This window comes from Notothenia coriiceps, unplaced genomic scaffold (assembly GCF_000735185.1).
Source record: "Notothenia coriiceps isolate Sejong01 unplaced genomic scaffold, NC01 NC01_scaffold00037244, whole genome shotgun sequence".
In the NCBI taxonomy this organism is placed as follows: Eukaryota; Metazoa; Chordata; class Actinopteri; order Perciformes; family Nototheniidae; genus Notothenia; species Notothenia coriiceps.
In genome coordinates, this window is record NW_011369945.1 from 19251148 (window position 1) to 19265798 (window position 14651).

A 14651-nucleotide genomic window follows, 5' to 3' on the forward strand; every position below is an offset into this window, starting at 1 on the left:
CAGTTATGGCAAATGTAAATGTTAAAAAAAGGCAGAGATGTTTGGACTCACCGGTGGGCCGTCAGCTCCTGGCATTCCTGGCAAGCCTGGTTTCCCGAAAGGTCCCTAATAAGAAGACAGGAGAAACCTTTAGGGCAGTAAGACACCACAGAGTAACACAACACCAAGAAATCAAAAGGTTAGAGGCATTATAAACGTCTGAAAAGAACCAGACTGAGTTCCACAGTCAAGCAGCTCTGTGAGGCTGTATTAGAGTGTTGTAGTGAGCTAAATGCTAATGTCAACATGCTAACACAATGATTACTTCATAAACAACCCTTTATTCAATTATAGTTTTGTCTCATCAAATACTACCGCCTTCCAGTATTTCATTTATAATCAGAAAAGACCTACATTATTCATTTACAAAGTCCAACAGCTCAATAATAAACGGAAAGCCCTCCACATAAACAGGCAAATATTATTTAGCTGAAATTGGATAAAAAATATATCAGGATTAAAAATCTGTGTGCGCTGTCAACTCGGCACTATTTGGTCCTACATTGGGGATGGGGGGGGGGGGATGCATTTGCATAATATTGTGATAAGCATTTTGGAACTGAATAACTTGGCATTCAGCTCCATGTAAATGAATGACACCAATTCATGCAATTTTGTAGATTTGGATGCTGTGTTTATTGACATTTTATCCAGCTGGCAGTCAATATTCCGCTGCAGAAATGGCATGTTACACAAAATGTGATTGTTCTATAGTGATTACGTCATACGGTATCTTACCTTGTCTCCTGGGGGTCCGATGGCTCCTTGGGGCCCTGCAAGACCCTGTGGAGAGGACACAAAGTGCTCAGAACATTTGATGTTATGAATAAGAGAAAACTCAAGTGGCAAACAACCTGTTCGTCACTAACCATGGTTCCTGGGTTTCCTTGCTGTCCAGAAGGTCCTGGTTCTCCTTGAGGTCCCTGAAGAAAACAACGGTTATTTTAGAAATCTCATTACAAACACAAAGATTGATTCATTTATTTGTTCTCCCATGTGACGGTAAGAGTGATTTGTTGCTCCATATGGTTAATTAAAAGGGAAATGCTGCTTTCGGCTGATATAAATCAGAAGCTGTCCAGCAGTGCATCAGAGCATTATTACCCTCTTATACCTAAACAGCAGCTCACACCTGCATTCCCAAATGACAGACACTGCTGAACACAAACACACACAGACAAATGCCCTCTCAGATAAATGGCAATCAATTATGTTAGGTCCGGGAAAGCTGTGGATGCTCCATCTCCAGCTAGTTGGAGCATTCCCAGAACAGACGAGCTGCTCCGCCTGGTGCTCTCTCATTAAGTCTGCCGCTAAAATAAATTGACCCGGGATAATACAAGTGGTCGGGGTGGACTGCTCAAATGGATCCAAACACACCCGGCCTATTCTTCATTATCTGCTGAGTATCCTCTGATTGCACTGGTGTAGGCGGGTGTGTGTGAGTTAGTGAGAACGAAAGAGAAAAACAACAATCATTTCCGAACGTGTTTGTATAGAGGCATGTTGTAATTCGCCTTATTTGTATATGTATGTCAATACGTAAGTGTATTTGGAATAAAGAGAGAGAGGGGAACCAATAATGGGGATTTAAGGATAAAAAAAGGGAAATATGTAAGATGTTGTAAAGAAGTGAGAGTATTATTTAAATAAAAAAAAGGAGGATAGAACTAAAAAGATGTGTGTAATGATGCATTGAGAATATTTGATATTTGGGGTATGTGTGTAAGGTAAAGTGATCTCTGTTTAATTGCTATTGTAAGAATGTGTTGTTGATTATCAGAATGATATCATGAATTACAAATACTTTCATGACATGAGCTTTTCAAGTCATTTCATGCCTAATCGTGTGTGTGTTGTGTTTTGTGGTTTTACCTGGGAAATAGAGAATGCCTGACACTAAATATTTGCAATCGATTTAATTTCACTTACGATGTTTCCTTTGGGTCCAGGTTGTCCATCCATTCCAGTAACACCCTGCAGCAGAGGAGAGGAAAACGCCATTCAGTCAAATATATGGGAAGGCCAGAATATTAGTTTTATACAGAATAGGTTTGTATTTCGGTGCACTTTCAGCTGATAAAACGTACTTTTAGTCAGAAAAACCCCCAATGCAAGCTCCAAATATTAAAAAAACACAGTAGATTTGCTTTTGCACTCTATGAATTTGAGAGTAAACTTTTAAATGTTAGATTTCTGCATCCTGCGCAGGCATATCACTTCCAATAAGCTACTTGATTGATGTGCACTGTCCATGCTAGATTAAATCAGTTGAGACGATATAAACATTAGGTTTGCTCCGCTGTACACATTTGTCTGATATGCCGGAGTTAAACTCAATAACAGATTCTGCTCTTTGTGTTCGCTGTCTGAAATATATTGAGTTTTGTATTTCCCTGTGGGTGTTTGCAGTGTCTTTTGTTCTATAAGATGGTCAAATAATATATATTCTGCTTTCTCAACACTATTGTAATAGCACGAATGTGAAAAGGGTACGGGGACTCACAGGGGGTCCAGAGGGTCCCTGAGGTCCTTTTGGTCCGAGCAAGCCGCGGGGCCCCTAGGAGAAAAACAAGGAAGGAAATGAGATTAAGAATATCACACCTGTGAAGGAACTCATGAATTATTAAGCACGCTAAGCTAAATCAAGTTTCAAAATCATACTGCGGGAAACAACCTGACTTCGCAAATGTCCTTGAGGATATTTTACCTCGTCAGATTGTGAGGGATGCTGAAAGCTTTTTTTTTTTTTTACTTTACTACACATGTATTCCCCACAGCTCTCCTATCAAACATTGGATTTATGTTCTTTGCCTCCCAGCTACAGTTACCTAACAAGACCTATTTTCCTGTCAGTGTGAATTCAAACAAATGTAGCACACCCTGGTGGACGAAGTAAGTCATAGCAGCAGATATCAGGGGGCTTTCTGGTGTTTTCTCCTTCCTCTCCCTCCATGGGGAATATCCTGAGAGTGTGGGAGGCTATTATAACAAGCTTGATGTGAGCTGCTTGCTTTTCACACCTCCAAAGCCTCATCTACACTTTGCATCCATATCAAGCTAAAGAAAATCTCCATTTATATGAATATGAACAACGGTTGCAGTCCGCAGATGACAGATGACATCATTATGTCGTTTGACTGTTCGCTAACACAATGACATGATGAGAGCGGGCCCTCTCAGCTCTATCACGCTGTCTCTCAGTAATATGCGCGATCACTCACTGATTCGCCAGGAAGTCCCCGGGGCCCGATCTCTCCATCATCTCCCTGGGAAAGAGAGAGGAGCGGGTCAGAACGTGGAACAGACACTGAATGACAATGGAAATAAAGTGAGGGTGTGTGTGTTACGAGGAGGGAAAGATAATGGGAAGTTACAAGGAGAAAAGGCGGGAAAGAAGGGGATTATGTTGCTTCAGCCGGGGATAAGAGAGACACAAATATATATGAAAGTAAAAGATTTAGTGATAAAAGATGTGGGAAATTGTAATTTTTTTTTGTCTTACCCTTTCTCCATCCTCTCCAGGACCACCATGAGGTCCAGAGGGTCCAGATTCACCCTACAACAACAAACACTTAGATGTAACAGTGGCACATGTCGAAACAAATACACACACACATGTGCACTTCTTCCAAAAAAACACACTTTAATAGCACCACAAAAGAACTTACTCTGTGTCCTTTTTCACCAGGAAGTCCGGAAAGACCATCAAAGCCTCGGTCTCCCTGAAGAGCAAAGACAAGTCAGGTGCCATACGTCTTGTACAGGCTTCAAAAACACACTTTCAAACTGGCGTCAGGAGATACTGAAGTGTCGGCGACACAGTACCTTGGTTCCAGACTGTCCCGGCATGCCCCTGGCACCGTCGGCTCCAGAACGACCCTGTGAAAAGAACAACGGTTACAAAACTGCTCTGTTGAAAGAGGGTGAGGACTAGAATATGCCTTTTGAATCGGCACGACAAAATGTGCATTAGATATTCATATGCTGCATGCTTTTCTACTTCAGCTCACCCTTCTGCCAGGCTTTCCAGAGGGTCCAGAGGATCCCAAGGGTCCACGTGGTCCCTGAAACAAACACATGTATTTATAACTCAGAAGTGTTCAAAGGTAAGGACTGTCACAATATCAGACTTTGATTGCACGATACTGATGGCAAAAAACTTTAAGAAGAAATTCAAATATAGCATTATCTTTAGAAATTGTTTGATAAAAAGATCCAATTACTCTTCAATTTTGTTTATTATGTGTTTTGTCTCCAACATTTTAAAAGGTGCAATTACACAATATTATATACGTGTATTATTAAATGGGTATTTTAAGTATTAAAGCCGATATGTTTCCCAATTTGGGATCAAATCTTATCTTATCTTACACCCTTAAACCCATGCTTAGAAATATCAAAGTTAAAAAAATAAAAGTTGCATTTGTATCTGTTTAGAACTAATGCCATACCACAACAGTTTAAAAATGTGTTTAGGTTGACATGTTTTTGCATTTTTACATCTCATACCTGAGGACCTGAGTCTCCAGACTCTCCCTTCATGCCTGAGTCCCCGGGAGGACCCTGTGGAGAAAAGCAATAGACGATTGAATTGATATTAAACTCACACAAGTTTTCAACACTACAAAGCTACAAACTGTTGATTACTATTCATGATTTTGAGTCTGAGTTTGTCTCTGAAACACGTACCAGAGGGCCGGACCTGCCAGTCAAACCCATGGGACCTGTAGGGCCGCGCATAGCCAGCTGAACACAGAGAGGAAAACAATGAGATACAAAATATATAAAAGGAATAAATAAAGGATAACAGAAGGAAAGCTGCAGTGTATCTATTTGTAACGTGCAGTTACTCATTTGCATGTGAGTGGGTGTGCTGTAGTTATATTTGTGTCTGTCCCTTGTGAACAATGTTGTATAAATGATGCATGCTTGTAAGCAACCACAGAGTATAAAATATATCAATGACATAACAAACTTGATAATAATGAAGGGGTAGCAAGGATTTATGCCATAACTATAGAAACAAAAATAAATATGGCTAGAAAAAACATTATAAAATTCACAAACAACATGAAAAGTAAGACATATTTCAACAGGAGAAGCAAGATTGGTGAATATACAATTTAGCATTGATATATTATGTGTAAACAGTTACCCTAGCCTGCTGCATGATGGCTTGCATCTGGGACTCCTGTGCTGACACAGCAGGGCCCTTCTGTCCGGAGTCACCACCAGAACTCATTCTGAACTATGGAGGGAAACAAAGATTTGTTAGAATTTGTTGCATTCAAAATATGAACCAGCAAAACAAAAGTAAAAGCTGGTGAAAATAAGAAACAATGCAACAATATAACAATTTGATTTGTATTCCCAAAAACAACACTTTTCTTTGTCCCCATCTTAAAACCATGCAACAGATGTGAAAGTGAGCATTAGCCTCCAGCTGTCAAACCAGCACCAATAAAGGCCACAAGCTTCGAATTATGCTGGCATCTGGTGGTGAAACGACGCCATTGCACCATAGTTGAATATCCAGGTTTATGGTCCAATAATGGTTCGCTTGGGAAAGGCATCTCGTGCTGGGTTACACAGCAGAGTACGGAGGCTGTTAGTTTGCAGACGCACAGCAACACAACAGTGAATCTGTGCAGAAACACGGCAACCAATAAGCAAGTAGAAACAGTTATTCAAAACAGCGCTCAGTCAGATGTACTGCAGCTCAGCCATCATGAACCAAATGTCTTCAGTTACTTTTCAAGTATTGAGCAAAGCCCACAGTTTATTGCTTTCTGTCAACATTTCTGCTGAGTTTGATTAAATATTGGCCCTTTCCTTCGCTATCTCAGTCACAATCAAATATATGCAGCTCTTTTCCTGCCTTCCAATCTGTGAGCATGTCTTATATTATTTTTCTCTTCAGCTTTTTTTTATCATTCCCCAACTAATTTGCATTTCTTTTCCCCCGACATTCCTTTGCATCTTTGAGCCTTGAACAAAATGTTCTGCTACATCAAATTGTTGACTAGTGCGGCCAGGGATAGAGAAAAACACTCCGATTGGAACCAAGTTATGTTTTTCACACAACACCACCTCATGCTGGAGCGGACTATCAACAGGAAAATAAAGAGAAGATGCATCACTATATTATGGATTGTTTAAGCAAGAACATATGATTTGAACACAGAGCCAAAAAGTTCTCTGGTGAGAAGAGGGTGAAACAACAATGCATGTTTCCCATTAGACTCGGGGCTCAGGGATCAGGTTACAAGCTCTCTGCCAGTGGATACACCAGAACCAGTTCCTGTCCAGACAGAGCTCCCTCGGCTCTGAAGACCCCTGAAACCACAGCCTCACATCTGTACGACTCATCAGATCCAACAGCAGCAGCAGCATCACACATCGTCCAAATACAAGGAAAACAACGGGGGAAAGGTAGACAGCGCAGGAAGTTGTAAGCAGGATAAGTGTTGCGGTCGAATCATAGCACGCAGCTGAAGCTACAGAGAGAAGCGACAGCGTGACTTTGCTTCCTGTCTGTATCCACACAACTTAATGGAAGGACATCTTCAATTCTTAAATAAGTTCAAACTAAATTAAGTCCTTTCATTTTTGCTGTAAGTTGATAGTGTTTATTTCACAGATGTCTATCTGTCAGGTTCAACTTGTATATATTTTACTCTTAAGCTCTGTTTTATTTTCTGTTTGAGATGTTTCTATTTTATGTTTGTTTATTTTTCTACTTTTTTATTTGCAATGCCTTGTTTTAACATCTTGCTGTTCCAAAAAAAATCCCAATTTGGGATCAATAAAGTATATCTTATCTCAATATGCAGATTCAAGTTTATTAGGTCAAAACATCTGAACGTGATCACTCCAGATGATGGGAGGGGCGACATCTGTTACTCAACCTGCCACTAGGGGCTGCTAAAGCACAGATTGCATTACAAAATATTTGTAAGGGCCAGGCTAATCAAAGACGGTTTCGAAGGAAACCCCCTTCATTCCTCTGCACTGTGTAAACTACATGTCAGGGTTATTGATAAAACAGAGAATGATACATCACACTTGGCTTTGAACACGGCTGAACGACTCCATAAAGCCACATGGTGAATGCTTTAAAGTGGGGGAGAACATGAAAGCGCACATCACTTCCTCTTCCTCCATGGTTATCTACTTACAGGCAGCATAAGGACGGTACCAGGGGGTCCGGGCAGACCATCAGCACCGGAAAGACCAGCACGACCAGGAGGACCCTTTGTCGGAAAAATGACACAAACATGAGTTCAAGCACTAAGACAGAAATATGGTTAGTTTCTGTATTGTAGAGCTTTATTTAACACACCCTCTCTCCAGAATCTCCAGAACTGCCTGGTTGGCCAGAAGAACCTGGGGGCCCGGGGAGGCCCTATGTCAAGAAAAAAAAACGAATTTCACACACATCATATACATAATGCATCACAAAAGAACAGGGATGTTTGCTGCACTAAAAGTCCTCCCCTTTATCTGGCAAAGTGGTCACACATGGGGAAAGGAATGCATGAGGCAATATGGGACAGCTTGTGGAGTTGTAAATTCTTCGTGAGGAGCTCTTTATTTGTCTTAAGCTTCGCACTTGAATGGCTGGACTCCGTGGGACTCCATCTGCAGGGTGTCAAGAGCAACTGTGTCTGTAAAAACGGTCCTGGATAAATAATTGAGTTCTTCCACATCTGGGCAAGTCCACTTCTCTTCAGGGGACTTGTGTTGGCCACTCCCTTTGCATTACATCAGACAGCCAGGATCTTCACAGCAAAGCATGAACACTTGCATTTTAGAAGAACGGATTGTGTAAGAACATATTGGTAAACTGGAGTATTAGAATGTTTATGTGATTTGTTGGATTCACAAAAACATTGCATTCATTTGATATTAATAGTAACACATATATTATATGTATCGTTGTAATGCTGTCTGTTTACATGGTTAATTTACGGTACTCAATTCTTTGCCTTTGATTCCTTCAAGACATTTTTCTCACTCATTTTATTTACATTATTTAGTGCTATAATGTTGGATTCAAGGCGCTCTGATTAATGCAAATGCAATCCCACAGATTTAATAAATATAAATAATAAATTAGATTGTATGCATATTATGGTGTTTTCTTTATTCTATGATAGTTTCATACAATACATGTCCTTGCTTATAGTTTTGCAATGTATTTAATTGGTTACTTGGTTACCCCTGTGTCATGAAATGTACTGTGCCAGATTATTGCCAATCCACAATGTCAGATACATTTATAAACAGAGATTACACAGACAAATGACATGATGAGGACAGGAATAGAAGATGAGAGGAAGTAAAGGAGAGACAGGTTGACTTACTGTTGGCCCTTCAGGCCCAGACGGGCCCTCCACCAACATTCCCTGAAACACAAGCAGAGAAATCATTAGTCAAGAGTCCCCGCAACAATCTCCTGTGTGTGCAGCGATCTGCAGGTGCACACACAGGCGTAATTCTGACTTCATTAACACAAAGCTGTGCTTAAACTCTACATGAATGCATGTCCCAACACCTTCCTATCAACGTTCTATGTCTGGAGTCAACCTTGATGCACATTCCTGCCTGTCATTTCAGTTATGCTTTCCATTAATCCATGGACTTAGGGAGGGTGAGCGACTGCACAGCATCGGAGGCAAAGACACCCTAAGGTTCTGTCCAACGTGTTCAAGCTGAAGGAAGGACTAGTGAAGAAGGCTTCATTTGTTTTCACATAATCTGATGAAATATTTGATCTTACATGCAAATGAAAGCCTGCTTGTACATGTGTCTATGCTTTGAATTCACTCATTAAAGATGGTATTTTTGCCATATATCCCCTTAGCTAAACAAGCAAATCCTCATCATCGAGTCAGAGCAGGCGATGAATGGATGGTACGAACACACTAACTGGGACTATAGCAACATTTAATATTGTTGATAAAAAAAGATGAGATGAAAATTAATGAAACTAATTAAAAGGAAATCCCCAAAATATCTTTCTTTTGATGCAGTAGTTTGGTGATGCATACACATTTTGGTTAGATCAGAATCTGATATCTAATTTAATAAAACTAGAATAGAATAGTTACAGCTATTTTTGACTAAGAGAAGAATTCAATTTGACACAAGCATACATTAAATATAAAAGAATCTGAAAAACGAACATTAGTGTGGACAACCATAGAGCATCTGACTCACAGATGCATTGTTGCGGCTGTGTGGCTGCAGAGAAATTGTTTGTGTGTTTGCTTTTGTGGCAATATTTTGGCTTCCTGTTTATTTTTACAGAAGAGAGAAACCCACACACTATCCAAATGTATTCCACTGTGTGATGTTTTTCATTAACCCCCAGGCTGAACTGTAGAATTTTCATCCCAAAATTACTGCAATTGATCTTCGACAATCCTCAGGTTATGGCTATGTCTCACCTGCAGTCAGTGTGTGTGTGTGTGTGTGTGTGTGTGTGTGTGTGTGTGTGTGTGTGTGTGTGTGTTGTGTGTGTGTGTGTGTGCTAGAGCTTGGGGGAAAATGTGAATGCATGTTTACAAGAGGAGAGACACACTGGGTGGTGATGTGTACACACTCAGCCACAGAGGGATGTACACTGAGTGGAGCTCAGTGACCTTTGTTTAAAGAGAAACAGCTGTAGCTTTATAAGAGACATACATTCCTTCTTATGGACCTAGCTAACAGACCGAAGGATGTTTTTACATATAGCATTACTATCTAAATCAGGGTTGGATGTGTTCCACCTGTTTCATTCAAACTAAGCTTATGTCTTTGGCAGAGACGCAGGAAAGGTCTTTCTAACTCCCCTTTGTTCAGCTTGTATTCCTTCCCTCCCTTTGCTCCCCCCTTGTATACAAACTTCCCAGATTCTGTTAGGAGATTATTGACAATCCCTACATGACCGTTCTGCTGGTCATCTGAACCCCAGCATAAACATTTGGAGGAGCGATGCCTTGCCCGAGGACACTACGAGAAAGGCTTGGCCCTGATTAATGTTTGGCCTCAGGATCCTCCGTCAGAAGTGATGGGAGGGTTGTGTTTGGATGAGGATCATACATACGTACTGGCAAATATAAACATCCACGCATACGCCCATGTGCACACAATCACAGGCAGCCTACATCTGCTGCTCAAGTAAGTTGTTCAAATAGTGATACTCACAGGCTCAATAACAGCAGGCTCTCCCTTCTGTCCCTTCTCGCCACGGGCTCCGTGGACCTACACACCAAACACGCACACACACACACACACACACACACACACACACACACACACACACACACACACACACACACACACACACACACACACACACACACATGATCAGCAAAGGCCTCTTCAACACCCTCACCATGATCTCCTGCTCCTCTTCTAGATCAGGGAAACTCAACTTGTGAGGAAATGACTGGAAGCCAGGGCCAGTGAATAAACAAACATTCATTATATGTATCAGATTACATTAATTAACATTAAAAAGGTCAGTAACTTGTCATAAAATATCCATTGTTTCAAGACACAGGCGTGTTTATGCAATCTGAAGGACATCTGAGTAAAGACCTCTTACTCAGAAATATTTATTGAGATTTTTGATAAATATTAACTAGTAATTTATATATAATGAGTTGGTAAAGGCAGATAATAGAACAGCTAGAATTGTCTGATTTAAGAAAACACCTTACGCCTAGAACGATATATATGTTCATATAACATCACAGTACCTATATTTTATCGATTTATTGCCCAGCCCAAATTGAGTGTACCAAAAACAATTCTTATCGTGAATCTTTTTTTTTCATTTTGAATAAGAAGATGGCCCTAAATTGAGTACCACTTAGTCAGTATTCTTCACCTGTCCATAATCTGTCCCGGTCTCAGCAGGCAGCACTTTTCCCCCGTCGTCATAGTCGAGGTCATCGTAGGTGCCGTACGAGTCTAAATCGCTGTATTCGCTGAGGTGCTCCTCCTTGAACCCATCCAGGTCTGTGTAGTCTCCCTCTCCTTCAACACCCAGGCCTGTTCCCGTGGCGATGGAGCCCCCTGCTCCGGTGCCGGCGCTGGCTGATCCCCCTCCGGTGGTGGAAGATCCCCCCGCAGAGGAAGACCCGCCCCCGATAGTCATGGTAGAACTGCTGCTGCCTCCTCCACCTCCTCCACCTGCACTGACATGGTCTGAACTGCTGCTGCTGCTTCCACCTCCTCCACCTGCACTGACATGGTCTGAACTGCTGCTGCTGCTGCTGCTGCTGCTTCCACCTCCACCTCCAACGTGGACTGAACTGCTGCTGCTGCCTCCACCTCCACTGACATGGACGGTACTGGTGGTGTCACCTTCTGCACCAAGGCTATAAGCGTCGTCGGTGCCATAATCATACTCATCACCATAGTCACCAACGGAAGTTACAACCTATAAAAACACAGATGTTGTTAGTAAAATGTCCCATATTTGAAGTATGGGTAACATCCTGTGTATACAAATGACATAACAAAATCAAAAACATTGATTACATTTCTGACCTATTAAAACAAATATGTAGCGTACTGCGCAAATTATTTCCAGAATCTATAACAGTATTTGTATAATTTGTGCATTAAAATGTCAGAAAATACTGAAAAATGCTGTATCTCAAGTCATGGGTGCTTTCTTTAAATGTGAAGTTTTCCAATAATTTATGTCCTAAACTCAGGACATATACAAGTCATGTTTAAGAGATGGAACTAAAAATCTAAATAGTATAGTAGTACTAGCAGCAGTATGTCATTCCAGTAATTGTTTTATCATTACTGTGTACAATTTGTTCTCAAAACTGCAACGATTGAGATTTCTTTAAAGACATGTTTTTCTTTTCTTAGTGATGGCAATGCTAGAAACATCCACATTGGTTTTGCTTCCCCCATTTGGGTTGACTGATGATAACATGAGGGAGGGGGCCCAAAGAAAACCCTGCTTACGTATCAAACTCATCATTTCAGGTAGGATTTGCATAAGTAACAAAATAAATAATAGGATTTGAAAGCTTATCAGTACATCTAATGGACCTACAAGTCATACATTAACAACGATAAAGTGAGGCTGTCAGTGTAGGTAATCAACGTACTGATGTCTTATTGGCGGTCATGGTGATTGAAGATCCTTCTCCACCGGTGACCCGCCTTTCGACGCTGGAGGCTGAACTCAAGTCAATCTTTCCCCCTGCCTCCAGGTCCACCTCGCCCCCAGTGCCGATGCTGCTGCTGGTGATGGTGACCCGTCGGGAGGAGTCTGTATCTGGGGCTGCCGTGGCCTCGTCATAGTAGGTCTCGTAGTTACCGTAGCCATCGTAACTTTCGTAAGGGGCGGCCTCCTCTCCGTAGGCTTCTCCTCCGGCAGTGGCAGTTCCTGTGGAGCTGGATGAAGAGCTGGATGAAGAACCAGCAGATGAGCCAGCGGATGAGCCAGCTGATGAGCCAGCGGATGAACCAGCTGATGAGCCAGCTGATGAGCCAGCTGATGAGCTGCTGGTGATGGAGGTCACTTTGCCGCCGATGGCACCAGAAACCCTCTTAGCCTCCTCCACTTCAGAAACCACGCTGTCTTCATCTGCCACCTGTAAGTCATCAACATGGTTACTTTGGAGCATTTGAAGGAGGACTGTACCCAATACTAGGAGTTCCAAGCTTCACATTTTTTTTTCACCTGACTCTTTATCGTTTTAAAAGATGGTAATTCACAGTTACAGATGAATATAAGGCTAATTCAATTGATTAAGTATTATACTATTAGAATAATTGGATTCCAGCTGTGGCTGCATGGGACTGTTTCAGACTTGTGATACAAAACAATTGACATCAATCCATATGTGTTGCCATTTAGCATTTCAAAAGAAAAACAAGTTTCAAGCTTGCCTCACACAACTGAGTCAAGCAGCTGTATTAACAGGACACACATTCCTTTAACCTAAATAACAAGAGAAAACAAAAAAATCCCTTTATTTAGGGTTGTGACAAATAATCACTTTTGAAAACCTCCATACTGTATACGCCTTGAATGTGATAAAAGATAACATGCAGAACAAAATGTGAAACAATACGACTGTATTGGCGTTAACACATGAAGTCAATATTGGCAATGATATGATGGTAGCCCACCTTGACTTCTTTTGTCATCTCAGCATCAGATGTTGATTCAAGAGGCTTTCCCTCGGTGTCCTCATAGTAAGGGTACTCGTAATAGTAGCTGTCCTCCTCTGTGTTCTGAAAGATAGAAAAATTACAAGATAAATAACAATAATTATTCATATCAAACACTTGATTATTAGTATCTATGAGATACTTAGCATAGCATCTACTCTCTAAGGCAACATACATTTTAAAGATGTTTTTAAGATATGGAGTCCTTTAATTAGCTTAACTGCAATTCATGCATTTGGTTAGTATCATATTTTTGATTTGTAAAGTCTGTAATGAATAATATGATATCACTGAGATGATTTTCATTTTCAAACATGATGCAGTGCTCTGCTGCTGGGTGTGGCTGATAGATGTGTGATGGACTGGCCATCGATCACAATCAGGAATGCTTTCTACTCGTGGAAAACTGAACTCATGTCGCACCTCCCTGTTGCAACTTGTTGCGACTGAATGACAAATTATTCCTCCACTGCTTTCTTAATGAATCAGTCAGACATCTTTAGAGAGAAAGCAGGTCCAGTTCTTGTGTACCTCGCATGCATACTGACAGGCCCCTGGGGCGAGGAAAAGGTCAAGAGGAACGACTTCCTGTCTATCTTTTAACACTCCTCTGACACACCTTTAATCAGCACGCAGTGTATTGGTATTCAGATCAGGAAGCGATGTGGTGCAGGGATGCAGGCTTAGGCAGGCACCACATCATTCCTGAACATTATTAACTAACTGCATAGCCTGATAAGCCTGATCTCTCCAGTCAGCACTTTCCTTTGGCAGAGTGCAGCTCTCCTGTATCAGCCAAGAGGCTCTTTTCAGCACAGGATCCTATCCTGATCGGATGTTAGTATTCCAGACAATTATGGATTAAGGGAAATGGACTTCCTGGAGAAAGGTCAGCCATTGGCACACTTGGTGATTCTCTGGCTGGTTTCTACAATGTCCTGTATGCAAAGATCCACCAAAATGTCCTCTAGTACTGGCCTTCTGCACTGTAAGCACTAGAGTTGAAACCAACATGAGATGATAGAAACGTAAAGAAAGGCCTGGTTACTCACATATTCATCGGTGTTGGGGTCCTGGTTCTGAGGCTGGTCGGGCATGGGCACTTCACAATCAGGACTGTAGTGCTCACAGTAGTCATAGGCAGCACGATGGTCTCCTACAATCAATAGCTGCTGGATGTCTCCCTGGAAACCACAAGAAACAGGAAGTCGTGACTCAATGAACATAGCTACAAGTCATGCATTTAAACAAACAAGCAAACAAATGGAAGAGAGACGGCGGACACACTGGCGGACCCCCGGGGAGAAATGAAAGCGAAATAAACAAATAATGAGGAGGGAGAACATCTGTGAGCAGCATTATCACATGCAGAACAGGCAGGGCTAGAAACTAGGTCAAGCCGGGGGGGG

The 14651-nt window shown here is 41.5% G+C and overlaps 1 protein-coding gene across 3 annotated transcripts in view; it reads right to left on the reverse strand.

Moving 5' to 3' along the window:
* Positions 1 to 14651, reverse strand: part of col5a1 (procollagen, type V, alpha 1) — a 78234-nt gene that overhangs the window by 28693 nt on the left and 34890 nt on the right. For 2 of the 3 annotated variants that reach the window (XM_010793819.1, XM_010793817.1), the window contains exons 5-25: positions 14295 to 14426; positions 13201 to 13305; positions 12171 to 12659; positions 10925 to 11479; positions 10237 to 10293; positions 8409 to 8450; positions 7385 to 7447; positions 7221 to 7295; positions 5198 to 5290; positions 4732 to 4788; positions 4552 to 4605; positions 4053 to 4106; positions 3868 to 3921; positions 3711 to 3764; positions 3545 to 3598; positions 3264 to 3308; positions 2546 to 2599; positions 1972 to 2016; positions 909 to 962; positions 778 to 822; positions 52 to 105 (exon numbers count right to left, since the gene is read on the reverse strand). In XM_010793819.1, coding sequence (XP_010792121.1) covers positions 52 to 105; positions 778 to 822; positions 909 to 962; positions 1972 to 2016; positions 2546 to 2599; positions 3264 to 3308; positions 3545 to 3598; positions 3711 to 3764; positions 3868 to 3921; positions 4053 to 4106; positions 4552 to 4605; positions 4732 to 4788; positions 5198 to 5290; positions 7221 to 7295; positions 7385 to 7447; positions 8409 to 8450; positions 10237 to 10293; positions 10925 to 11479; positions 12171 to 12659; positions 13201 to 13305; positions 14295 to 14426 — 2235 coding nt within the window. The remainder of the gene's footprint in view (positions 1 to 51; positions 106 to 777; positions 823 to 908; positions 963 to 1971; positions 2017 to 2545; positions 2600 to 3263; positions 3309 to 3544; positions 3599 to 3710; positions 3765 to 3867; positions 3922 to 4052; positions 4107 to 4551; positions 4606 to 4731; positions 4789 to 5197; positions 5291 to 7220; positions 7296 to 7384; positions 7448 to 8408; positions 8451 to 10236; positions 10294 to 10924; positions 11480 to 12170; positions 12660 to 13200; positions 13306 to 14294; positions 14427 to 14651) is intronic. The other variant, XM_010793820.1, reaches the window with a different exon arrangement.